This window comes from Clarias gariepinus, chromosome 10, assembly GCF_024256425.1.
Source record: "Clarias gariepinus isolate MV-2021 ecotype Netherlands chromosome 10, CGAR_prim_01v2, whole genome shotgun sequence".
Classification (NCBI taxonomy): Eukaryota; Metazoa; Chordata; class Actinopteri; order Siluriformes; family Clariidae; genus Clarias; species Clarias gariepinus.
The window spans coordinates 10473004-10493332 of record NC_071109.1 but is presented as its reverse complement, the minus strand read 5'-3'; the positions used below and the strand labels follow the sequence as shown (position 1 = coordinate 10493332).

Below are 20329 nucleotides of genomic sequence, written 5' to 3'. Positions count from 1 at the left end.
AGAGTTTAAACCAAGAACTTCATTATGGTCTCTTTAAATTAAATGTGAAATACTTGTCAAATTATTTTCTACCGTTAACTAAAACAGCTCATGGATCAGACTCACCTGATCTAATGAATGTGTGTGTGTGTGTGTGTGTGTGTGTGTGTGTGTGTGGCACAGGTATTTCTTCCGCAGTGGGAACATCGAGCACCCTGGAGACAAGTTGTTCAACACTACAGTGGAGGTGCTACCGTTTGATGTGAGTGTATCTTAGTTTGCTCCTACACACTAATATGTAACGCGTTAGAACACACACCTCGAGGCAGACAGCCTGCTTTGCTAAGGCTAGGATTAAAAAAACTTTGTAATTCTGTGTACCATGTCGGACACATCATCACTTCATGAATTTTTCCAATACACAAGTCATGCTTTCAGTCATGCAAAACCAACTAGGTTAAAAAAGTTGCATCAATGCAAGCGAAGCTAAATGAATGATGTAGAGTTGCACATCAGTAGCACATTTTGTTTTGCGTCCTCTGCGTTTTGTTTGCCAACCTTTCAACGATGATGTGCTGTTTTAGTCCTCACATCCCACATGTCAGTCTGGCCAGCGTCCTACTTGATTTGTGTAACTGTGATGTTATTGTTGCTTTTAGCAGTTTTCGTTCTGAGAAGAGTGTTTGTTATGTGTCCATGTTAATTCATCCACCTACAGTACAGTCAGTCAGATCCTGCCTTGGATGATGTGAGGAGGAGTGAAGGAGTAGGCTGTGTTTTGGTTTATACCAGAGCAAAGGACATTATGGTAGAACATATTTACAGGACGTCCATCCATACGGCCGTTGTGTATAGCAGTGGTTCTCAAGCTGGGTGGTGGAGGACCACCTGCGTTGCACATTTTTGTGTTTTCCCAGCTTTATTACAACCACTTCCAGTTAGAAAAGCCATATTGCCCGGCCAATAATATTCCAAAGTAATAATGTGACTATAGGCATGCCATACTGGCTACAGCTTGTAACTGAAACATAACCTGAGAACAATGCAATACCTGCATAGGGATGGGACTTTTTTTTTACGATTCCAATTCTATTTTCGGTTCGGCTTAACGATTCGATTCTTTATCGATTCCCTTATCGACTCTCATTTGGAAGAAAAGGGACAACAAATTGTTGATTAGCATCACCAATGAAAAAAATTAATAAATAATAAAATAAATATTCTTCTGTAAAATTAACAAAATACAACAAATTATTTCGTGGCAATTCTACAAGAATGTCCAACATTTTTTGGTGAAATACAACCAGACTTTTGAGCGTTTGTTCCGCTTAGGCGCCATGCTTACTATTGACTGAGCGTAAGCTACGCGACGTGCGTAAGTTACGCAATCCGCGTGATGACGTCATTCGTGCCCACTGGAATCGTTAAGGGAATCGTTTGCAAATTTTGCAAACGATTCCGAGGAATTTAAACACTGGGAACCAACACTGGGAAACACTGGGAATTCCGAGGAATTTAAACACTGGGAACACTGGGAATTTAAACACTGGGAACCGGTTCTCAACAAGAACCGGTTTTCGATTCCCATCCCTATACCTGCAGTTGGTTGAAATGCGTATTGCAGTGTTTTCTTCTTTTGGGGTGGGGGGTGGGGACGGGGGGGACGGAGGGGTGGATTTTCTCCCTAATTAAGTCGTGTCTAATTCCTCCCCATCACTAGGGGGCACCCACATTAAGGCTACTACTACCAATTTATTATTACGTGTTTCTTCCGAACCACGTGACGCCAGTTGACCGCATCTTTTCGAAGTGCTTGCTCACGCACCGTTGGGGGCGGCGTAACACACTCGCAGGACAGCGCTATCCGCTCCTTCCGCTTGCGTGAGTCGCCGTGGACATGACTGTACATCTCACGTTAAAGCTCACTCACTGACTCTCATTGTCTATACCGCAGTGGTAAAGCGCTCGCCCTATCATCCGGAGATCGCTGGTTCGAACCCCGGGTGATGCTGTTTTCCTCTCACAGCCGGAGGCACAGAGAGAGCTGATTGGCCGAGCTCTCTCAGGGGGGAGGGATGAGAGGTACTTGTGCTCCCACATTAACCACGGCTCTACAGCCAATCAGGGGCATCTGTGAGCTCGCGCACACGGAAGGAGCGGCTAGCGCTTTCCCCCGAGTGTGTTACTCCACCCCTAACGGTGCGCGAGCGAGCAGTTCGAAAAGATGCGGTCGGCTCGCGTCACGTGGTTCGGAGGAAACACGGGATAGCTTTCGTCCTCCCGACTGAGTGGTAGTAGTAGCCTTAATGTGGGAGCCTCCTAGCGACCGGGAGGAATTGGCCACGACTAGATTGGGGAGAAAAATCGGGGAAAAAAGAATTGGACAGGACTAAATTTATAGAAAAAAATAAAAAATAAATAAAAATAAAAATTCCAGGAGGCTTAGGGGACGAGGCCGGGTACACCCTCACAGGGCCAATCCATCACAGGGCACACACACACATACACACACTCATTTACACACTATGGGTAATTTGTGAACGCCAATCAGCCTAATCTGCAGGTCTTTGGACTGTGGGAGGAAACTGGATTACCCGGAGGAAACCCACCAAGCACGGGGAAAACATGCAAACTCCATGAATCGAACCCGGACCCTGGAGGTGCCAGGCGACAGTGCTACTGTAACTATCAACCCGCCTTTGCTCAGTACTGTATATTTAATAGCAAGACACTTAAGGGCTGACCCCTCCTTGAAGGTCTGATCCCAGACTCGCCCCTGCCCCGTGGCATATTTTTGACTTGAAATATTCCGCAGAGTGGAGTGCAACAGGACCTTCTATAAAGTTAACCTTTTTAGACGTCATGGGAGCCTCAGCCTTGATATTTTCACTAAATATCCTTTGTAAAAGAGAAGAATATATTTACTCTCGAAATATGACACGATACATGCTTTTTTGTGCACATTATGTATAAAAATTGAGCTCATTTTTTTGAAGCATGCCAATAATTCTGCTAGGCTTATAATAGGAAGGAAAATGCCACCTGTCAGGTTAAAACGATAAAGTGCAAAGTCCTATTTTCCTTCTAAACTGCCGAAATAATTGCCTCTACAGTCCACGGAAAAATCTATAAGTCGTCATTTTGTAAAGAGCTGACTGGACGTTCTTCCTCGCCAATCAATGCGAGCTCTTCGTGAAGCTGCACGGGCGCTCGCGTGGGCCGCTGCTTTCTGAGCACCAGCCCCGATGATCACGTTACGATCACTTACATCGGGACAAACGTGGAGTCGTTGCAAGTTCTTACGGGTGTTAAAAAGGCATAAGAATGGAGCGTCAGGAAAAGAGCGAGCTTCCTGTTCTCTTCTTGTGCTGGCTATTCATCCTTCATGTTCTGCACCACACGTGACCTGGCGAGGGGAAACGAGAGACAGCGGCTAGAGATAAAACTGTGTGTGTGAGTGTTTATGTAGCTGGAAGGTTTGTCTTATGGTGCACTGATCAAGGGGGACTTGTGTGTCTGCTTTTAGAAAGTATTTTACTGCCAAGCCGAAGACAAGGAGGAAGTTTCGGTCGTAATTTAAGATTATTGTGGGATACCAAAGCTCTTCTACAAGATTAATAGAGGGATTTTCAAGGAACAAGCACAATACTGGTCCTCCTCCTCCTCCCTCGCTTTTTCTCATCACTGTTCCAGAAGCTCCCCAGAGACCTGTTTAGATTTAGTGGAATTTTCTGAAAGGACTAAATTAGCATGAGTGTGTGTGTGTGTGTGTGTGTGTGTGTGTATATATATGGGTTGTGGGGAGTTTTTTATCTTGGTGGTACAGGTTTCCTACAGTGTGTGTTGAAAAATTGTTATAGTATTACTGAGCTGCATTAATAAATCAAAAAGAGTCCTCACAAGGATAGGAAGACGAGTGCACACGTGCGTGTGTGGGTGTGTTTGTGTGCGTTGCTTCCTGGGGCTGTTTCAGAAGTGGCCATATTTGCCACATTCCAGCAAGTGACAGCTGGAGCAAATAGACAATGGAGACGTCTCACAATCCGAATGCAGCATTGGATTCTGGGGTTTTCTGCAGCATAATGCAAACCTGCACAGACACACAAACACAGCATCTCATTTCGGCGCTGTCTCTGGGGCCTCGGGTTTGTTTCTGTGGAGTAATGCTTTCTCCGTCGTGCTGCTTTACCGTTTCACCCTGGCAGCAGTACGAAATCCCAACCTGTCACCGCTTCTTTATGAAAAAAAAACATGCAAGTCCACCACACAATAGGTGTTATTGTACCCTGGGTCAGGGGAGGCACATTCATATAAATATCACCACATTTCTAAGCAGAATGTGAAGTGCACGGAGCAATTTGTGACTCAACGCGGAGAATTGAAAATCATAGGTCTAGAAACGGTGTGAATGCATGCTGTTAGGGGGAAATATTGTGACATGGTGGTACTGTAGGGCGATGTCCGTCAAACAAGTAAGTGCCTGCTATCACTTATGCTCCCTGGAGCCGGCTCTGCTGTTGTGGGAAATAATCAACACCTTCGTACTAATAGAAATGAGAATTGGATTTGTGTAAAATACGAGGAAGTCAAGATGGAACTTGGGAGGTGAAATTTCTCTTGAAGGAATTCATAAAACTGATTTTAAATTATTTATAGAAGACTTGGAGCACAGTATGGTGATGAGGCGCTTAGTCACAGTAAAAAACATTTGAATGGTGCAAAGGTTTCGAAGCATGCCGATCCTGGCTGAAGTGGCTTAGAGCCCCACTGCAGTCATTCATGAACATTCAGAGAGTGTACACCTGATCCTTTAAAATAGACTGGTAACTTGTCGACACCACTTGCACATTACAGGAGCTTGACTTGGAGTTATTGCCACATCCCCCCGTACAGTTCTGACCTTGCTCCAAGCCATTTCCACATGTTTGGGCCATTTAGGGAGTTCCTGAGAGGCCAGCGTTTCAGACATGAAGCAGGCAGTTCGATCATTGCTCCGTTGGGATTTTTCCTTGATTTCCTCCCTAATTAAGTCTTATCCAATTCCTCCCCGTCACTAGGGGGCTCCCACACCAAGGCCACCACAACCATCTTTTCAAATTGCTCTCCCATGCATCATTGGGGGAGGACAGCACTATCTGCTCCTCCTGCTTGCATGAGCTCACAGATGGCCCTGATTGGCTGTACCTCTTATCCCTCTCTCTAAGAGAGCTCGGCCAATCAGCTCTCTCTAGACCTCCGGCTGCGAGAGGTTACAGCATTACCCAGGAATCAAACTCGCGATCTCCGGATGATAGGACGGGCACTTTATCACTGCACCACTCAGAGGCTGCACTAGTGAAATGCTGGGATAAGGGCATTAGTGTAGCAAGGTATTGTATAGAGAAATAAAGAAATAAAGTCCAGATTTGACTCGAACGCCTCACGTAGTTCAACAAAATATTTTGTTTTGCTTTCAGAATATTCAGTCTGAAAAAGAGGCTCTGAAAGAGGAGAAGGAGAGAACCCCAAAGTACCAGCGCACAGAGGACGGCTTCATCAGGATAGGTGAGACACTGACATGTTAATGTTGCTGTGGGTAAAAAGGGGTGGATTTGGAAAAGAAATTTGAATACTAGTATAGCTAACTATTTATAATATTATATTTCATGTTATGTCATGACACAATTGGGGTTCTGTAGAATAATAGAAAAAAATGTACAGCCCCTTTTGCACCTAGAGCTATTCATTGTGAGTTTGTCGCAATTCCTGCATTTATTTTGCATTTGATATAATGAGGAAACTCTGACAACACTTTAGAAAAATATATTGGGTACATCAGGACATTTACTTTCAAATGTGTAGTGAATTGAAGCTACAAACAGTTGCAATGCAAATGTGAAAATCTTTGGATTTTTATGCACAGACACTGACATTGTTCAGGAGCGAGGCACAAATTAACCCTGAGATATGAATGAGCCTTGGTTCAAAAGGTTCAGCTACTGTAAGCCTTGAGAAAAATATAGGAATTGTTGTAGAAGACATCACTGGAGTACGAGTCTGAATAAGATGCCATTGCGTTGGAGGCCACCAAGTATATACTTAATTACACATGTTTTCACACTGGGCATTGGTGCCTTAGTGGTAGGTTTTGTTGCCTACCATGCGGAAGGCCTCAGGTTCAATTCCCACCCAAGCCCATACCAGCCACTGGAAGTAGTGCCGGTCTCAAGCATGGATTAAAAAGTAGTTATCACATCTATGGAGTTTTTCTTTTCTGACGCCACAGCTATATTCCAGGACTAAAAGTGTGAAACAGTGATTCTGGATGAATAAGGAATCCTTTTCACACATGAATTAGTGACCACACTGAAAGCTAAAGGTGATCGAACAAAATATTAGAATGCGTGACTTCAACATAAATATATATATATACATCAATATAAAGCCATTGTTGTAGCTCTCACTAGCTTCTTCTGCAGGATTTTCTTAGGTTGTTGTTTACAGCCGTCTAATATCTGGCCACTTAAATAGGAATTCGTTATCAATTTATTCACATGCAGAGAGAACATGCAAACCCCAGGATCGAACCAAGAACCTTGAAGCTATTAGGCAACAACGCTACCCGCTGCCTCACTGTGCCACCTCGAATAATCAAATTATGTTCTTTTGATATAAATCAATAAGTAATTTTCTTGTCTTTAACTGATGTAGTTGTGTGTATTTTATGGACCTGGACCAGTTGAGTCCATGATGAAGGCCGTTACAGCTTAACGGGGAAAAAAACATGTACGATTTTACTTAAAAAAGAAATGAAAACATTCCCTGTTGGTTGCCCTTTTTTTTATTTACGTACTGATTGGGGCTTAAACACGCCAATCAGATTTTCCCACTGTTGTGACCTCATATACCAAGAGACTCTCCCTTGGTTCATATTATTAGCTCACCCTGGCTCTTTTTAACTGCGCTCAGATCTGCCGATCCCGACATTTTCAATAACTCCAGTAAATAAGGCTGGACCAGTTAGATCAGTTAAACTAGGGTTCTTAACCCTAGTTCTGGAGGACCACCTGCTCTGCCAAATGTTTGGTTTTCCCTGCTAGATTGCTAGATCATATCCACTTCAGTTAAGAGAAGGCTGTTTCGTTAAATTAGGTGTGCTGAGAGCTGGGAAAAAAAACAATCAAATGTGCAGGCCAGGTGGTTCTTCAGGACTGGAGATGAGAATGACTATGCTAGGCTTGTGGATAGTGGCTAAATGCTAATATCTAACATGTTCTTCTTTAGCTTTTAAGAAGGGCTAGGCTAGCCCTTATTGGCTAACTGTTAACGGCTAACCTAGTCTTTTTTAGCTGTCATCTCTTAGTTAAATGGTTTGATAAGGTCCTAGACATGGAAGTTCCCAGTCTCTGAGTTTTGATTATTTAGGAAAATGCTCTTTCTCAGTGGGGCATTTGAGACATTTCATTTGAAGATACAGACACTAAAACAGTGCGTTTGGAAAAGGAGTGAAACACAGAAAATCTTGCATGACGGAATGCAGGATCTGAGTTCTATTTTAGATGGAACAATAACAGACCCGTTTTAAGCAAAATTGTTTAAAAAGCGAAACAATATGTGACCTTTAATGTGTTAATGCACATCATTCAGGAGAATGACGGTTCCAAGATTCCCATTATCAATGCAATAATTGTACATAATATTCATTCTGTCCCATTCATAAATTACTTTTAGCCTTTAGATCGATATAAAGCTCAACAAAATCAATTAATATGAGTCTTTACGACGCAGCAGAATCTGGCCTGGGGTCTGGATTCTTTTTGTTAAGGAATGCAAATGCTCTGGACAGCAGTTCTAACCCCAGTGCATTTACAGCTCAAGTCCAGTGCATTATCCATCCTTACACCTTATCAAGCACTTCACCTTTGTGTGTTGATGTGTAGTTTTACCACTAGATTATACCATTATACTGTTGGAAGTCTAACAACCAGGTAAACCCAGATGTGTTGGTATAGCAGTTATGGAATGACAGATGTTACAGTATGTGTTAGCCTTTAAAATGTCTGTTGCTGTTTCAGTAAAATGCTGTTTATCAGTCTGATGAAAATTCTTGTTTTGTGTGCAAGTGTTGCACATGTTCATGTCATTCCCTAGGGGAAAAAAAATACTCTCTACACTCCTCAGGGAATAACCTCAACATCCTGTAACACAGTACTAACATATCCTCACTGGCCACTTTAATAGAAACGTCTGCTTATTGCCTGCTTTTCTTCAAATGTTTTTTTTTTTTTCTCTTTCTACAGCTCCTGAAATTCTTAAACCTGCCATGATCACATTTTTTTTTTATTCTGATATTTAATCTGAACATTAAAGCTCTTAACTTGTAGCTGGACAATTTTATGCCTTGTGCTGCTGCTGCTATATTGATAACGAATTCCTATTTAAGTGGCCAGATAGTATACGGTTGTAAACAACACCCTAAGAAAATCTACAACAATGGCTTTATATTAATGTATAAATAGATATTTATATTGAAGTCACGCATTCTAATATTTTGTTCGACCACCTTTAGCTTTCAGTGTGGTCACTAATTCATGTGTGAAAATGATTCCTTATTCACCCAGAACCACTGTTTTACACTTTAAGTCCTAGAATATAGCTGTGGCATCAGAGAAGAAAAACTCCATAGATGTGATAACCAGGTCATTCAGTACATTCAGGTCACATAACATTGCTGAGCCTAGACCTGACCAACTGAAGCAACTCCAGATCGTAACGCTGCCTCCAGAGGCTTGTACGCTGGCCACTATGCATGATGGGGGAATTGGGTCCAATCTTCATGCTTTCTAGGAAACATTAGCCTTTTTTTCCTGATTCACATCATAAACAAGTGGTTTTCTTTTAGCCAAACAGTTGTGTAGTTCCAATCCTGTAAGTTCTTATCACATTATGTGTGTGGAAATGCTCTTACTTTCACTATTTAGCATAGCTGTGATTTCAACCGCCATTTTTACGATGCAGCTTCACCAAGCTTTTAAGTGATCCCTATTGCCTTTTTAGGTTTTAATGATGCATTGGATAGTTCTTACCCCAATCTCAATTATTTCATTAACTTCCTTAGTTGTTTTCTTTGCTTGATTCAGGCCCTTCCGAACCAGTGTTTATTACAGTGTACATTATCGTATAGATTATCCTCATTATCTCATCACATGGAAAAATGAACTCTCCACTCAACTGTTTCATTAATCATGACCATGATGGCACCCTTAACTTTTGTACCAATCATTTATGAGCAAATATAGGGTTTCCTAAGATTTTTAAAAGTTGTTATTTTTTTTAAGTAAAGCTTCAAAGAACCACCTTGCACCTCCAGGGTCTGGGTTTAATTCCCACCTTGTGTGCATGGAGTTTGCATGTTATCCCCGTGCTTGGTGAGTTTCCTCTGGGTACTCCGGTTTCCTCCCACAGTTCAAAGACATGCTAGTCTTACTGGTGTCTCCCAATTGCCTGTTGTGTGTGAATGAGTGTGTGAGGGTGTGTGTATGTGTATATCCCCTGCGGTGTATTTGCACTCCATCCAGGGTGTACCTCGCCTCATGCCCCAAATCTAATGGGATAGGCTTCAGGCCGCTTAAGACCCTGAATACAGTTTAAAGCTGTATAGACACTGAGTCAGGGGTTGAAAGCTCTAAAGTAAAATACATGCATTGGTTCATATAAAATGCACAAAATGCATTTATTATTCTGTATGTGAATGTCTAATTTTGTGTCAAAACAGTGGATGTTTTCTGCCTGTCTCTGTAGGCCAGTTTCAGAACGGTATCGCTGAGGGGGAGGTGGAGGCCTCGTTCGGGCCCCTGGAGGCCATGCGGCTTTCTGTGCTCACTGACTCACCTGTGTGGGTCATTCTCAGCGAGGTAATCCATAAGTCTCAAATTTCTACTATAACTCTTACATGGTAAAGGCTTGAAAGGGTACAAGCTGAAGCTGGTTCAATTATTACTGAAGTGTTTATTTTTTATTGAATGTGTAGTAACGGAACAGAGTGTTCTGTCTTTGGTGTTTGGTCATAATTCCTACAAGGGCCAGCTGGGAAACACCTTTAAAGGTCATTTCTGGGTCCCAGCACTGCTGTTATAATGGCAACAAGCAACTGAAAACGAGATGAAAATCTGTTGAAGCCACAAAGCTGTGATACACATGTACAGTAAATATAAAGTCTACACACCCATCCATAAATGGATGTTTTTTTTTTTTACAACAAATCATGTCGGAACCTCAATGTGAAATTGCAGCAAATAAAAACAAAGTGCAAAACGATCAAACATGTTTTTGATAAAAACATTTCAATGAAAATAATAAAAAAAATAACCCAATTGCATAAGTGTACAAACCCGTTTAGAATTGGGAATGGATGTGACTGTGATAAAAATGATGCAATCACATTCAATCTCATGTTCAAAAGTAATTATCATACATCTGTCATCAATAAAATGATTCTGATTAACCCCAAATAAACACCAGCTGTTACTGTGGGATTGACTTCACAGCCTCTTGGTTTGCAGCCACGGTCTGCAGAAAAGCTTACAAAGCATGCGGTATCTCATTTGTTGATGGATATCAATCAGGAGAGAATACAAAAAGATTTAGAAAACAATACATATATACGACACTGTGAAACACTTCATCAACAGGTAGAGAAAAAAAACTGGGCACCACAGTGACGTTACCAAGAGCTGGACGTCACTTGACACAGGAAATCAGAGGAGCAATCTTAAATACAGTATCATTTACACAGTCCTCTTTTAATTCTATATGATTTTTTGGATAAAAAAAAATAAAAAATCATCTGATCATAGTGAGCCTTAGGGTATTAGTAAGTATAGTAATGTATTAGGCAAATACAGCCTCAGGGGAATAACATTCGTCTTGGTTGTTTTTGCCTAATATTAAGACTGACTATGATCAGATGATTTTTATTAATTTTAGAAAAAAAAACATAGAATTAAAAGAGGTGTACTAACAATTGAATATAACTAAATATTTTATAATGAATTAGAATCATTCATCCACCATTTATCTAGCTGATTAGCTTCGTAATTGTTGCTCCGTTATTTGTATTTGTACTGTAAGCTCCATGTATATTTTCCATTATCATTGTAGCTTTCAGCTTTTAAATCATTCCGGAGAGGTACATAAGGAATGAAACACTTAGGAATGTGCTCTTATAGCAAAATAATCAAAGACAGGATAATGGCATGCAGTCTGATGCTAAGTGGAATTACTGTCACCATCGTGAAGCGAAGAAGTTTCCAGTAACAGCACATCCTGAAAAGTTTTGTTCTGGTAATACCACGGCAACTTGGCCATGATGACAATGATAAATTTATAATAGAACAATTTTTTTTAAACATTTCTACACATCTTTTGCCTAATTGCAGGTTGATCCTTCGCCAGCATCTGTGGTCAAGAGAAAAAAAATGTCTGAGTGTTCTTTTTCATGACAGTGGAGACTCCTTCCAAATAATTAAATGTCTCACCAGATCAGTAATCAAACAATTTCCCCTTTTTATTTAGTTTATAATCAGTCTTAGATCATGTAGACTGTCTGCTTATTGTAGTACAGTCTGTTAGGATAGAAACGATAACATTAAAATGAATATTAATTACAACTGGCACTATAGCCAGAGCCACTGTTAGAGAAAATGAACACCTTCTACCCAGTCCTCAAACCTTGTGCATGCTCAGTGCCAGTCCCGAGCCTCGATAAAGTGTGGAGGGTTGTGTAAAAGCATTCAGGGTGGAACAAAATATATGCGGATCAGATGATTGACTGTAACAATCCCAAAAGGAGCACCCGAAAGAAGAACATCATCCTTTTAACCAATCAGTTTAGAGCGCAATGCTGAATTAAATGAATAGCGTGATATAATAACATTAAATAAGAACTTCATGTAAAAGACGTCTCTTTATTAATGACCTTTGTTGCAGCTAGAGCCAAGTTATTTAACGTACTGGAATCTATTAGAAAGAGTGCTCTTATTTTTGTTGTTGTTGTTTATTGATGCGTCTTAAGATTTATTTTCATTCTTGTTTTTCTCTGGTTAGATTTTCATTAAGAAGGCAGAGTGACGACGCCTCCTTCTGCTCCACGCGGTTAGGCCGAGCCTGTGTGGTGCAGGCCGCTCAGCATAGACGCGGTGTTTTTTTCTGCTCAGTCCATCAGCGCCACCTGCTGGCAGGAAGTCACTCAGCAGCGTGGTACAGTGATGAAGAACGTGCCCACAGTGAGGGCACGAGATCTCACGCAGCCAAGTTGCGTGCGACGAACAGACGCCGCTGTATAAACTGCATAATAAACTGTATTTATGTGTATATACATGGCTCCTGGTTCAGTGAGTGTAATCACACTGGTCTATTTGTCTATGGGCTCACCGGATGGAGACTCTTTTGCTCTACGGAGTACTGAAAAGTTTTTTCTAGCCTTGAAAAATGCTGCTTTCTGGTTTTTTTTGTTTTGTTTTGTTTTGTTTTTTTCCCTCTCCCCGAAGATGGAGGACTCAAATTTCTTGACATGATTTGCAAAGTTTTTAATTTGTGCTATCTTTTTCTTTTTGTGGGCGAATATTTTTAGGTGCAGGGTTTGCTATTCCAAAACAAGTGTAGTTCTTATGATAACTTGCACATGTTCAGAATACACACATAGATATGATTGTCATTAATGTGTGTTTGTACATGCAAAGGTTAATAGTGATTGACCAAAGTCAGCCAGATGGATTATGGCTTAAAATATTACAAGCTATAAAAGGAAATTAATAAAAAACATTTGTGACAATCTGTGAGTTTGGAAAATCTGTTTGTGATTTCTCACAGGAACCAATAAAACCAGATCAGAAAAAAAACAGATCTTCTTGAAAGTAGGTCTTGTTTTTTTTTTTCATTAAACTAATATTTCTTTCAATTATCATTTAATTTTCAATGCTAATTAATGAGTGGTACTTTCCATTTACACAGTCTTAGATTCTTTTTCCATGTTAATAAGATACAGAAGGCTGGACAAAAAAGCCATACATTCTAATATTTCATTGAACCTTCTTTGCTTTGATTATGGCACAACATTTATTTTCTTCCACAGTGGCATTATTTTTCCTCTAAGATCTTGTATTGGTGATGAGAGTCGGAGCACAAATGATGCCTCAATAAATCCTGAACTCATTCCAAAGCGCCATTTTGGAATATTCCCGTGCAAAAATCTATTGATGAAAAACCTGATCATTCAGTTTATTCTGCTAGTTACAGTAGCTGACTTCAGTTCTTTTGGGGCACATAATGTTTTTGAGCTGAGACCTGACCAACAGAAGCAACCCCGGATCATAATACTGCTCCTACAGGCTTGTATGGTAGGCACTAGGCATGATGGGCACATCACTTCATCCGCCTGCCTTTTAACCCCGATGCACCCATCACTGTGGAACATACTAAATCTGGACTCATCAGACCACAAGACCTTTTTCCAATGCTCCACAGTCTGTTCTTTATGCTCCCTAGCAAAATAAAAGCTTTTTTCAATTCACCAATTTACTGTAACATACTGTAGCTGTGAGTTCTACTGGGTGTTTATTTAATGATTTGATTAATCAGACATTAAGTGATCTCCAATCACAATCAGTTAAAAATGTTTTTCAACCACAATTCATCCTCGATCATGATGGTTCACCACTATACTTCAGATTATAAAAATGTGTTGTTCACTTCTTAACTCAATCTTTAGTATTTTCAACAATTTCCTTAGTTGTTTTCTTTGCTTGATGCAGGACAACAATTTGGCCCTTTTGAAACAGAGGAACATCTTTAACCATGACCACAGAATATGTCTTCTGACATGTTTGCTGCATCTATGTAAAAAAGTACAACATTTGGTTACAAAAAAGCATTTAGAAGCAAAACATGAAGAAAACAAAAAGAAACTTTTGCACAGCTTTGTATGTTGCTATTGGTTATAGTATTGTATAATATCTTCTTAACTATTTTCTGCTTGTATCCGCCTAACAGTAAAAATCATAGCTATGTTTAATAGTGAAAGTAAGAGCATTTCAATTTACACACAATAAGATGAGAACGCTCAGGATTGGGACTAAACAGCTGTGTGTCCACAAGAAAACTACTTGTTAGTGAGAATAATCAGGAAAAAAGGCTTCAGTTTGAAGGGGAGCATAAAAATGGTCTTGTGGTCTGAGTGGTCAAGGTGAAGCTTTTACAGAGCAATGAGTGCATCAGGGTAAAAAGGGAAGCTCATGAAGCAACGTACTCATCATGCATAGTGCCTCATTGAAAAGATGATATATATATATATATATATATATATATTGGTGTGCAGTGTTCATTACATCAGTGTTGCACATTTCTTATGCACATATAAGTTATGCATGAACTAAAATGAAATTACACAGTTTCACAAAAAAAAAATTTTATTACTGTGATGGTTTCCATGGCCTGTATTATAGTTAGCTGTCCAACTTCAGCGCTCCCTATTAACAGTTTTTTACTGACGTGTGTTTAACAATCAATTATTTTCCACACTGTCATTGTGCAGTGTTATCTAGATTATTTGAACACAATGCTAGGTTGTATTTACTTTAAGTTAAAGTAGAAATTAAATGCTTAGTATGTGTATTATTAGACAAATTTCTTTATCTTTATTAACACTTTGTCCTGGATTTGGAGCAGGTGATATGGTTCTAAGATACAGCCCAAGATTGAATCTGAAACTGTGAATAATAAAACATAATAGGAAGAATGTATAAATGCTAACTCAAAAGTTTAAAACATGCATTATGTAAAAGAGTACCTTTATTTCTCTATATAATCCACTGCTACAGTAATGCGCTTATCCCAGTGTTTCACTAATGCTTGGATACCGCCATTCAGGGAAGTTTTTTTCAGAACACCGGAGCCATGATCTGACTGCCTGCTTCATGTCTGAAACACTGGCCTCTAAGGAACTCCTTTAACTCCGAAACATGTGGAAATCACTCAGAATTAAGTCAGGGTTGTATGGGAAATGTGGCTATAACTCTTACAGTACATGAGTTCCTAGAATGTGCAAGTGGTGTTTGAAAATGACCATGCATACAGTTCCCACAGACAATGCATCTCTTTTGTTGGCAACAAGTTATCTGTCGATTTTAAAGGATCAGGTGTTCCACTCGCTGAATGTTAATAGGAATGACTGCAGTGTGCTCCCAGCCACCTTGGTCAGGATCGTCATCTTAGGACATACAGACTTCTTTATAGTGTTTGCACCATTCAGATGTTTTACTGTGGCTAAGAGTCTCATTACCGTACTTTGCTCTAAGTCTTCTTTAAATGTCATTCAGCAGAAATCATTCAGCAGAAATTTAACCACAAGTCCCAGTTTGACTCGAACACGCCTCGCACATTTTACATTAAAACAGCGGGGGTCTGTTTACTTCTTGCTTCTCAGAAGTAGAAGCTCTTTAGAAAGCTACACCTGATAGAACTACCTAGACAGTTATAGCACTGATATTGCCTTTATTGCAGTTCTGTGTTCACTTTACCCAGATTTTAGACTGATATTTATTTCTCATAGATTCACAAAGACAAAGATGAGCATTTGCATATTTTCCTAATATGCATTTGAAATTGTATGTAAATGTTTGCTTGTTCTCAGCAGGGCTCGAGCTGAAATGTTTGTTGTTGGGTTTCTGCTGCCGACACAGGGCTGCTTACAGGTGCCGAGGGACTGAAGAGGTCAGGCAAGATACACTGAAACAGATGAACAAGACAAACACCATTTTCGTGCTTTGCAAGATGTAATAAGGACGAGTGTCCTTTATATATTAGTCTTAAAAGAATAGTTCAATACATAGTTTTTTTTAGCTAATTCCTATCCACATACTGTACACATGCATCATCTGCACCTGCCATGTGGAAGGCCTAGGTTCAACAGTATATATATATGTGCCATGTGGGAAGACCCAGCCATCACCCATCTTTTATGCTCTGACTGAGGGAAGGAGGTTTTTGCCCGATATGTCACAATACATGGCCCCGTTCATCCTCTCCTTAATACAGTGCAGTCGTCCTGTCCCCTGTGCAGAAAAACAGCCCCAGAGCATGATGCTTACAGCCCCATGCTTCATTGTAGGTATGGTATTATTGGGATGATACTCATCATTCTTCTTTCTCCAAACACGGCGAATGGAGTTAAGACCAAAAAGTTCTACTTTGATCTCATCTGACCACAGGACTTTCTCCCATGACTCTGGATCTTCCAGATGGTACCTGGCAAACTTCAAACGGGCCTGGACATGGGCTGACTTAAGCAAGATTTTAAACCATGACGTCTTAGTGTATTACTGATAGTAGCCTTGGAAACGATGGTCCCAGCTCTCTTCACGGCATTGACCAGCTCCTCCTGTGTAGTTCTGGGCTGATTCTTCATCATTTTTAGCATCATTGATACCCCATGTATCTACTTAGACTTTGGCTGATTGTGGGGTGCACAGGTGTCTTTATGACAGCTAACGACCTCGAACAAGTGCTACTAATTTAGAATCATAAGCAGGGTGTAGCTAGACTATTTAAAAGCAAAATAGCAGGTCTTCGAGGGTCAGAAATCTGGCTGATAAGCAAGTGATCAAATACTTATTTGACACAGTAATTCACAAATAAATTGTTAAAAAAAATCATGCAATGTGATTTCCAGATTTTTCTTTTTAGATTCTGTCACTGTGATTGACCTCACTGTGTTAAAACTATATTTTGTATAACACCTCAGATTTTTATATTCAGATAGAATATAAATAGATATTTAAATATTTTTAGATATTCAGTTCTTCCTATAAAGGTACTTGTGGCTGTGTTACCAGTTTAGCTACAATTGCAGTTTAAGTAAAGGAAAAGTACAAGTAAGCAAAACTCCTGTATCTCCTGTATAACCTGTATTTCCTGATCTTGCCTTAATGAAACAGATATTCTCTAATGTTTTTTTTTTTTTTTGTCATTCATCCTCAGTTTTGAATATTTCAGTCTTCATTCACAAAATTTACAGTAACCAGTCCCCCTAGACTGATAAGCTTGTTTGGAGTAAACATGCTTTCTGTTCTCTTTATGTTCATGGTACTGGTCAGTTCATGGTGGATTTCCCAAACCTGGTTTCATTAAGTGGCCCCTTAAAAACAGATATGCTAATGTGTGAACTTTGACCTCCTCAGAATGTAAATGAGTTCGGGGTTTGTTTGAGGATTAAAAAAAAAAAGAAGAAAAAGAAACATCAGTTTGCTAACGCCTGTGTGGGGGAAGTTGTTGACACAGATGTCTCTACACTTGAGTGAGCTTAACTCTTCTTTTCTTTCACATTTAAAATAAATAAGAAGATACAGTTATGAAGTACTATTCTATGGATCCCCAAAAGGGAAATAAAAGACATTTTATTGCAGATCTTGCAAAACCTCCAGTGTCTCATGTACTGTACCTCTGTGCCTTTAAAACCATGCTTAAAACATTGAAAGTCTGTCATCGTTCCCTATTTCCCATCGTTCATTATTTGAAAAAGAATAAGTCATTATTTATCCTTATCATTATTTATTTAAGTCTTTTAAATAATCATAATGTTTATTTTTAAATCACATAATTATACCTAATTATTTTACAAACATCGTGCTAATCTGGGCTAGAACACAACTGTTTAAGTCTCACCTTCATGCTCAAGTTTTTTAACCAATCATGACCCAGATTTCTTAACCTCGCACAGAGGCTTGCTAACAGTTTTGAAATTGTTTTTTACTTTAATGATTCAAAGTTTTCCTTTTTCCTCTATGTATCTTTTCCCCCTGTCATGCCTCTTTCATATTTTTCCACTCCTATTTCCATGTATTAATCATACATCCTTTTTTTTTTCGAATGATTACTGTCGATTCAGTGGCTTCACTGTCGCCTCACCTTGAGTGACGCTAAATAGTAATACGTTTAAAATACAGTTTCGATAAAAGAAAATAAATGTGTGTTCAAGCATAGGGGGCTTTTTACTCACACTTCTGCACTGCACTGACTGTCCTGTGACCTCCATGATATCATAGTGTGAATCACAGAGGAAAACATTCTGCAAGTCTTTTGGTTATGTTGTGATGATACAATCTCATGTTCATAGTTCAGTAAAGTCATCAAAACCCTACTGACACACTGATTCTTACAATCCAGCATGTTTTAAATTAAATGATTCTCTTGCATAGCCAGAAAACTTCATTGCACACTTGAAGATGCGATTTCTCACATACTGTAACAGAATACAGTACCCATGGAAGAGGGTAAGGACAGTAATTTGGCAGTGCTTTGTATTGAGTAATCAGTAATTTCGTAATTCAGAGCCTTAACCGTTTGAGCCACCACTACCCCAGCACCTTCTTGATCATGGTATCACCCAAGCCAAGTAAGTATAATTATAATTAATTATAGTGCAGGACAGTTCTGTACTGAATCATAATGATGCCTATTATATTAGTCACTAAAGGGGCAAGCCAGCACATGTTAAATTAAGTAGATTTGAGGTAGCTAAGATAAGCTTATGTTATTGATTGTCTCTAGGATTTTCATATATACATGAACTATGACATAATATGTCTTTAGAAAATATAATCATACAAAATAAATAGGAAGCAGACATATATACAGTAGCAAAACGTTACACTTTGTTTAAATTTTGCAGCAATTGCATGAAACCGGATGTCTTGCTGAAGATTTATTCAAAGTGCGTTAAAATATTATTTGACTGCTATCTTCCAGACTGCCATACTATGTGAACTCTACTTTAGTTAATACGGTTGTGGTGCCATTTTACATCCTTTTTTTGCAGAATATTTTACTGTTTTCTTGCTTCGCTTTTTTTTGTCACTTTGTGTCAACCATGTTTCTTTCTAAAAACTGTACTACAAGGGGAATTCAAGTCAAAATGCGTTTTTTGATTGTGCAAAATAACAGAACACAGTTATGAGTAAAAACTTCCTCCACATACAGCGTGGGCCATAAGTTTTCATATGTAGGAAAAATAAACATTTTAATTTTTAAAAGTAAAATATTTTAACATGTTTTTAAAAACGTTTTAGATACCCTAAAAAGATGCGTTTGACAAAAGAGCAACAAATTGAAGTCATATTGATGGCCAGGTCAGGAAGCAGTCGCATACATGCAACAAAATTTGAAACATGGAAAAACAACAACAGAAAACATGGAATGAACAAGGGTACCCATGTAGAGCATATTATATGAATAAATACCTTCTTATTAAAAAAAAGCTTTTTTTTCTTTGTATGGAAACTTATGGCCAACCCTGTAATACCTCTATATAATCTCCTGCTATACTATTGTACTTATCCCATTGTTTCAGTAGTGCTTAGACCCCATCAAGGTTGAAAGTTTTCTCAGTACACCGGAGCCATGGTTAGGCTGCCTGTTCACATCTGAAACTCTTTTCTTCCTAAACATGTGGAAATGGCTTGTAGCGAGGTCAGGACTGTAATAGGATGTGGCAATAACACCCAGTGGTGTTGGAGAATAATAGTGTGTACAGTTTGCACAGACAGATGCTTCTCTTCCAGAAGTTGCCGACATCATACATTGATGTTCAAAATGTTCGCAGCATGTTTTGCTGCGGCTTAGCGTTGCATCACTGTACTGTAATTAAAGTTGTCTGTAAATGACAGTCAGTTTTATGCCTTGATTGATGAGAAATTTTATCACAAGTCCTGGTTTGACCTAAACACCCCCCACGTAACGTGATCCCTAGTTACATGACCAAGAAATATTCGGAAACGTTGGATAAAAAATTGTATATTAAAAATACTTTATACTGTACGTGTGATTCTTTAAGGTAATATGAGGTGGTATCAAAGGTTGCAAGATTTGCACACCACAGATCCAGGGGCTTATGGCGTACATCCTCACTTTGACCTGAATTAGTATTCGCAATTGATGGTCTGATCCCTGGGAATAAATTCTTGATGCACAATTCTGTGAATGTCAAAAAAGACAATGAGCATGCACTTGTTAGAGCTGCGGACCAGCTTGTCTTTTTCAGTCATGGAGATGATGGGCTTTTCCACCCGGACCCTGGAGGTGTGAGGCCACAGTCCTAGCCACTACACCACTGTGCCACCCTCTTTCACTAACCTAAGCAAGAAATTTACACATAAATAGGAAGGCACTGGTCACTCATCGCTGCTAAAACCATGAACTTGAGGTAAAGGTTCACAGAAACTTCGAGAAAGATCTCGAAGTCTGTTATCTGGTCGCTGATTTGACAGTTGTATTTGAAACAGCCTAAAGTCGTTTTTTTTTATTTGCACTTAATAGAATA

The 20329-nt window shown here is 39.5% G+C and overlaps 1 protein-coding gene across 1 annotated transcript in view; it reads left to right on the top strand.

The window, feature by feature from the left end:
• Positions 1 to 12792, top strand: part of mgat4b (alpha-1,3-mannosyl-glycoprotein 4-beta-N-acetylglucosaminyltransferase B) — a 157624-nt gene extending 144832 nt beyond the window's left edge. Inside the window, exons 12-15 of the mRNA XM_053505478.1 lie at positions 163 to 241; positions 5436 to 5523; positions 9760 to 9872; positions 12064 to 12792. Of these exons, the coding sequence (XP_053361453.1) occupies positions 163 to 241; positions 5436 to 5523; positions 9760 to 9872; positions 12064 to 12087 (304 nt within the window). The 3' untranslated portion in view covers positions 12088 to 12792. The remainder of the gene's footprint in view (positions 1 to 162; positions 242 to 5435; positions 5524 to 9759; positions 9873 to 12063) is intronic.
• Positions 12793 to 20329: the final 7537 nt, after the last annotated feature.